Source organism: Bos indicus, chromosome 7 (genome assembly GCF_029378745.1).
Source record: "Bos indicus isolate NIAB-ARS_2022 breed Sahiwal x Tharparkar chromosome 7, NIAB-ARS_B.indTharparkar_mat_pri_1.0, whole genome shotgun sequence".
Lineage (NCBI taxonomy): Eukaryota > Metazoa > Chordata > Mammalia > Artiodactyla > Bovidae > Bos > Bos indicus.
This window is the reverse complement of record NC_091766.1, coordinates 43,554,879-43,561,339: the sequence shown is the minus strand read 5'-3', so window position 1 is coordinate 43,561,339 and position 6,461 is coordinate 43,554,879. Positions and strand designations below refer to the sequence as shown.

General features: G+C 58.1%; 1 protein-coding gene across 1 annotated transcript; it reads right to left on the bottom strand.

Moving 5' to 3' along the window:
• Positions 1 to 3,822: 3,822 nt before the first annotated feature.
• Positions 3,823 to 5,602, bottom strand: RPS15 (ribosomal protein S15). Its single transcript, XM_019964875.2, has 4 exons — positions 5,483 to 5,602; positions 5,013 to 5,098; positions 4,050 to 4,284; positions 3,823 to 3,968 (listed from the first exon to the last, which is right to left on the bottom strand). Exons 1-4 carry the CDS (start codon positions 5,483 to 5,485, stop codon positions 3,855 to 3,857), a joined length of 438 nt encoding a protein of 145 aa, XP_019820434.1. The 5' UTR covers positions 5,486 to 5,602; the 3' UTR covers positions 3,823 to 3,854.
• Positions 5,603 to 6,461: the final 859 nt, after the last annotated feature.

The following is a 6,461-nucleotide window of genomic DNA, read 5'->3' as shown; positions in this document are numbered from 1 at the left end:
GCGTCTGCGCCTGCGCGGAGCAAGGGGCGGAGCGGGGTCACACATCCGGGCAGGCGGGGGTCTCTAAAGCCGAGGGGGCTAAAGAGGGGAGGCCTGGAGGACTCGCGCAGGCGGCGGGGGTCTCGAGGGCTGAGGACTTGGGAGGGGTGGTGTGAGATCCGGAGGGAGGGAGGTGGGGGCGGGGACCAGCGTGAGCGGAGGAGGGGGGAGGGGCGGGGGTCCAACGGGGTTGGGGAACCCTAGAGGTCGGGAGGGGCTCCGGCGGGGCGAGTGGGAGGAGGAGCTCTCGCGGGAGCTGCGGAGGAAGTCCGGCGTTGGGAAGTGGGCCGGGGGTAGGAGTGGTCTCACGGATGGAGATCTCGTACCGGGCCGCGCGTTCCGTTCATTAGTCATTCAACAAACATTGGCTGCGAGCTCTGAGTTGGACGCTGGGCACGGGCCGGGGCGGGGTGGGGAACTGGTGTGACGACACCACTAGTAAACAAGGTTTCAGTAATTTACCAAATACTTATTAAGCACCTACTGTGTGCTAGGCCCTGTGCATGAAACAAAACAGTGAAAACCCGTCTGTGGGAAGCTGACATTGGGTGGAGAGGGGCCGACAGTCAACAAGAGAACATGTTCGTAGAGGAGGGTGCCGAGGAGGAAACAGCCCGGGAGCTGAGGGGCTGCTAGAAAGTGCACTTGAGTGGAGACTCGAAGGGTAAGCATCCGGGCAGGTGGAACAGCCAAAACAAAGAGGGAGCTGGAGCTGAGGGGGTTGAGGGGGAGGGGCGAGTGAGGCCGCGCAAGCCCCCAGGGCAATGGTCAGAGCAGGAACGCGCCCCTGCCCGCGGCTCATAGGCGCCCTCTGGTGTCTTCAGGGAAAACGGCCGTGAGTGGCGCTGGGAGACGGAGGACTGCGGGGGGTACCAGATAAGTGGAAGCTGGGGAAGGATGGTGGAGAAGGGAGGATGGTGAGGGTGGTGGAGGGGACGTTATCTCGAGCTCTGTTAAGTTTTGGGAAGTAGAGAACAATCGGTCCTAGTGTACTCCTGGAAGTAGAGTAAGGGGCGCTGCTGTGGCCAGGATGCTGAGGGCTGGCCTCATTAAGCAGGTGCTGGGAATCTGCAGGAAGGGCGTCGGGCGGAGAGCGGAGCCCGGGGGAAGGCTGGGAGAGGGGAGCTAGTCAGGAGAGGATGAGGAGCAGCGGGGAGGAGGGACTTCATGGACCACGGAGGACCCTAGGCATTCTTCTGGAACCTGGGGAGGTTCCAGGAGGATGATACGCATTTAGGTTGACGGCCAGGGTAGTAGCAGTGGGGCGCTGGGGAAGCAGTTCTGAAGGCAGCTGACTCTGACCGACAGGGAGCCGAGGGTCGAGCAACGGAACCGCCTTTGAGATGGTGCAGATGGCCCGCAGGGTTGGGGGTACAGAACCAATAGGATATGTTCAGGAGACGGGACAAACCACGAGCGTGGCGTGGCCTGAGCCAGCGGACCGGAGAGAGGCCATCCGAGTCTACAAGGACTCCTGCCCCGCCCCTTGGACCTCCAAAAGTTCTCCCGGAGTAGGGCGCCACCTGGCTGCTGCTGCGCGCACCATTAGCTGCGTAGGAAAAGGTGTTCCCCTTGCGGTATTAATCTGCATTGTCCCCTAATCACACGTGTAGTTTATTTACAAAGCCAGATGGCAATGCTTGCCCACCCCGACACCACACCCATCACCACTTCTACCAGGGCCTCTTCACCCAGCAGGGTGGAGGGCCTCACAGTCTTGGTACCCGCATTTTGCACCTGCAGGGGCCTGGAGGCTCCAAAACTGTACTTGTACAAGTTCAGGGTCAAAAAACTCCTTTCCAAAAAGGGGCAAATTTGCTCTAAGGTACCCCTCTATATGGGGCTTCCCTGTAGCTCAGTCGGTAAAAAATCTGCCTGTAGTGCAGGAGACCCAGGTTCAATCCCAGGGTTGGGAGGAGCCCCTGGAGAAGGAAATGGCAATCCACTCTAGTATCCTTGCCTGGAAAATCTCATGGACAGAGGAGCCTGGTGGGCTGCAGTCCATGGGGTCCCAAAAAGTTGGGCCCAACTAAGTGACTTAGTTACCCCTCTATATACACTTTGAATTCAATGTGAAAAACATGCTTACTTCAGCACATGTGTTTTTCTGAATTACGGAAACCCCCAAAATAGACAATCGAGGGTATAGCAAACGCTCACCCACTCCTGCCCTCCCTCTTGAATTGTGGGGCCAGGCAGGCAGTTCCTGGTCTGAAGTGAACTTGGCCCATATAGCCCAATAAGCAGACAGTTAACAATCTCACCTGACACCCAAGCCTCACATGATGGGCACAAGTTTCTAGTTGGTCCCTTTGAAGCCTGACTGGGTGCAGGGGGCCATCCAGAGTGTTCTACCCCATGAACCAGTGGGCAGCCTCACTGCTCCTCACTACAACCACCCAGGTGTCTGTTCCCCTCACCCTTCCCTCCAGCCAACTTTAGGTCAGGCCCACTGGTCCCCACTCAGCCAGCAGGAGCTTGGGTGGGATGGGGGCATGGACTGGACGTCCAGCAGCATTTTGACATTGCTTACTTCTATCAGCCTTGTTCCTTCCAGGTTGCCCCTTTCCCTAGCAGGTTATAGGAGCACCCTGTGAATCAGGGACACTACTAGACAAACTGCAGACAGCCTAGTCTCAGTGCTGTCACACTGTCTCCGGCCTTCTCCGTGATAGGTTATAAACAGTGACCCGTGCTTTCTGTTCAACTAAACTCCAGATCAAGATATCAACAGTATGGGGACTTCTGTGGCAGTCATGTGGTTGAGTCCACATTCCCACTGCAAGGGGAGCAGGTTAGATCCCTGGTTGGGGAACTAGGCTCGCACAATGCTGTGCCAACCCCACCCCCAGACATTAACGGTAAGAACAAATTATGTTAAAACAGAGATCAATGAGCTCAGAGCAGTGGCCACTGTGGGGAGAGGAAGGCACCTGTGTGCTCTATCTCCACACCCAGACTCCGGCCATCGCTCACATACCAAACCCAAGCACACCTGGATGTCTCAAGGCCACCTCAGTATCTGCAAGACACACCCCTGTGTTCACCTTCCACCAGCTCTGGCTCCAGCCTGGGAATCCTGTCCACGTTCTCCCCCATCCTGCCAGTTGCAGACCCCTTAGGGCCTTACTGCTCCCTGGACAGTTACCCACCCTGTCTATTCACCGATGTACCTGCCATCTTTGCCATCGTGAAGGAAGTAACACCTGACAGGAACACTTTAGGGAACATGGTAGATGGGGGTGATCCCACCCACACAACACCCCAGGAAGCTCAATGCAAGGGTTGGGCCCTGGAATTACTTTGGAAGATCTTTAGAAGCTGATCAGGAGCACAAGGGAAGCCAAGAAGAGGGACAGACATGGGCAGCATGGTTGATTGCCCAGGGCACTGAAGAACCGTGGGCAAGGTGTGAGAAGCTGGAGCAGGGGGGAGGGAGGTCAGGTTACTGTTCGCAGGTGGGCCCACTGCGGCAACTCGGGAAGAGGGGCTCCAAAAGGGGAAATGCTGCTTTCAGTCCAGGAGTGGCTGAGGCATAGGGAAGGCAGAACAGGTCCCTGGACATCCCAGGACTTGTCACAGAACCCAGTATGCTTGATCTCTAGCTTCAACCTACCTGAGACCGGATGTGTCTACAGTAGGAAAGCCCAGGTCACATTCTGCCTGGCTCTGGCCCGTTTTTCACCTTAGCCTCCAGATTTTATGATCATGCCCAGCCCCATTCCTGGGAGCCTTGATGGGTCACAGCACCCACGGGAAGTAAAAACAGGTCGCACTCAGGACTAGAGAAATCTCTGCTTTTATTGGCCAGCAGGTTACTTGAGGGGGATGAAGCGGGAGGAATGGGTGGCCCCGATACCGGGCCGGCCATGCTTCACGGGCTTGTAAGTGATGGAGAACTCGCCTAGGTAGTGGCCGATCATCTCAGGCTGCAGAGGAAGGGTGGGGGATAGTCAGCGGAGGCACGGTGGCAGGGCCCCACCCCCGGGTCCAGCTCATCCCACACGCACCTTGATTTCCACCTGGTTGAAGGTCTTGCCGTTGTAGACGCCAACCATGCTGCCCACCATCTCGGGTAGAATGATCATGTCGCGCAGGTGCGTCTTCACCACCTCGGGCTTCTCCATGGGCGGCGCATCTTTCTTGGCCTTGCGCAGCCGCTTCAGCAGCGAGTGCTGCTTCCTCCGCAGGCCGCGGTTCAGCCGCCGTCGCTGGCGCGCGCTGTATAGCTGCATCAGTTGCTCACTGCGGGCGAGGGCACAGAGTGGGCGGTCTGAGCCCCAGCCCAGCCCCACAGCCCACCAGGAACACTCCTGCTTCACGAGGAGCTCCGAGCTCCTCATGAGAGCAACGTTCCCCGCCCGGCCAGGGCCCACAGTACCCGCTCCGAACGTTCGAGCGGGAGCTCTCCAGTTCGAGAATCCCCGCTCCGCTATCTACAAACGAGGAAGCCGAGCCGGGAAAACAGGTGACTCGGGGAGTTGCAAACTCGCGGACACCCCGCTCTGCTCTGCTAGCCTCAAGAAACGAGCAGTGGGGCCACCCTGAGAAGCCCCCGGCCGATGAGGACCCTATGTTGTGCCCCCTAGGAAGCCGGCCCCTCCGCCCCAGACCGCGCATACCTCTAAGAGAAAGGGCGTCCCTGGCGTCACGAGCCTCCCTTCCCATCCGGGGCCCGGGCTTCGCACCCACCCTACCCAGATGTTTCCAGCTCCGGCCAAACCTTAGAGCAAGGGTCGCCAAACTCCTGCCCACGTGCCAAATCCCAGTCGCGGCTGCCCTATCTTGTAAGGCTCGCGGTCTAGAGCGACCTTTACGTGTCCGAGTGGACGCCAAAACGTCCGAGAGAGACTCGTGGAAAGCCAGTTCAATCCTCAAGGACTCATTTTTATCCGACCGCAGGTCAGGCTGCAGCTCTCAGTCCACCCTGGGGACCCCTCCAGCCGCCAAACCCCTGCCCTGCCGCCACTTACTAGGACATGTCCAGTAGCTGGTCGAGGTCTACGCCGCGGTAGGTGAACTTGCGGAAGGTCCGCTTCTTCTTCTGTTCCACTTCCGCCTGCGCGGGCCGGGCCGGGGGTGAGCGGGTCCCCGAGATCCACCCCCAGTCCCCACGGCGAGGTCAATGGGCCCGCGGCTCCCGCCGAAAACCGCGCGGCGCTGCCGGTATGGGAGCCCGTGGGCACGCACCACCTCACACCCGGTCCAGGGCGGCCCGCGCGGCTACGGGGGCTCGGCTGGGACAAGCGGGCAGACACAGGCCTTCCCTGCCCCGAGTCATCCTGACAACCAGCAAGCCCGCCCCACACCCCCATATCCGGCAGTTCCAGAGGCCTGCAGGAGAGGGCCGCAGCCTCGCGGCTTGACCTCGGCCTCCGCTGTGGGCCAGAGCTCGGATGGTACCGGATGAACCCGGAACATACAAGGAGAACGTAACACTCACCATCTTGCCGATTCTTCAGAAAGGCTTTTTCGTTCTGCGCCAGCGCAGTTATCGCGGGGTCTCAATGCCCCGCCCCCGGCCTGCGCGCGCAGGCGCTTCCGCTTCCGCTTTCCCAACAGGACGCGCGCCGTCTGCTGTCCGGAGGTCAGAACTCCGTCTCCGAAGAATAAAAGAGCCCAGCAGCCATGACAAACCTGGACCTCGAATTAAAAAGCAGAGACAAAGATGTGTATAATCACAGCTATGGTTTTTCCAGAGTCATGTACGGATGTGCGAGTTGGACCATAAAGAAGGCTTACCGCCAGAGAATTGATGCTTTCGAATTGTGGTGCTAAAGAACACTCTTGAGAGTCCCTTGAACAGCAAGGAGATCAAACCAGTCAATCCTAAAGAAATCAACCCTGAATTGGAAGGACTGATGCTGAAGCTGAAACTCCAGTACTTTGGCTATCTGATGCGAAGAGCCCACTTCTTGGGAAAGCATCAGAATCCTGGGAAAGATTGCGGGCAGGAGAAGCGGGCAACAGAGGAGGAGATGATTGGATAGTACCATCAACTCGATGGACACGAATTTGAACAAACTCAGAAGACAGTGAAGGACAGGGAAGCCAGGCGTGCTGCAGTCTATGGGTTTGCAGAGTCGGACACGATTGAGTGACTGAACAACAGCTGCCCTCCACTGCTGGAACCCCCAGGCTGGAGCTGGCTGCCTAGTATATGGGAGCCCCTTCTTCAACTTGGGCACGTGACTCATCACTGCCCATTTTGAAAACTCATATTGTTGCTGCATAACCTCTATAATAAAACCCATGTTAAAAAGTGTTTACGGAGTGCCTGTTGGCAGGAGGCGCTGTCTGGGGTTCTGGCTGGCTCCATAGGGAGCACGGTCGAGGCATACCTGTAAGGGACAAGGTCATACAGATATCTGACCCAAGAGGGTGGGACACTGGCTTTGCACAGACGGTTAGAAATGGCATCC

Excerpts from the sequence above, each read along its gene's own strand:
- RPS15 (XM_019964875.2), bottom strand. Across the intron at positions 4,285-5,012 it reads CAGCTACTGGACATGTCCTA|TGAGCAACTGATGCAGCTAT; the intron begins GTAAGTGGCGGC and ends CCTCGCCCGCAG. Across the intron at positions 3,969-4,049 it reads TCAACCAGGTGGAAATCAAG|CCTGAGATGATCGGCCACTA; the intron begins GTGCGTGTGGGA and ends CTTCCTCTGCAG.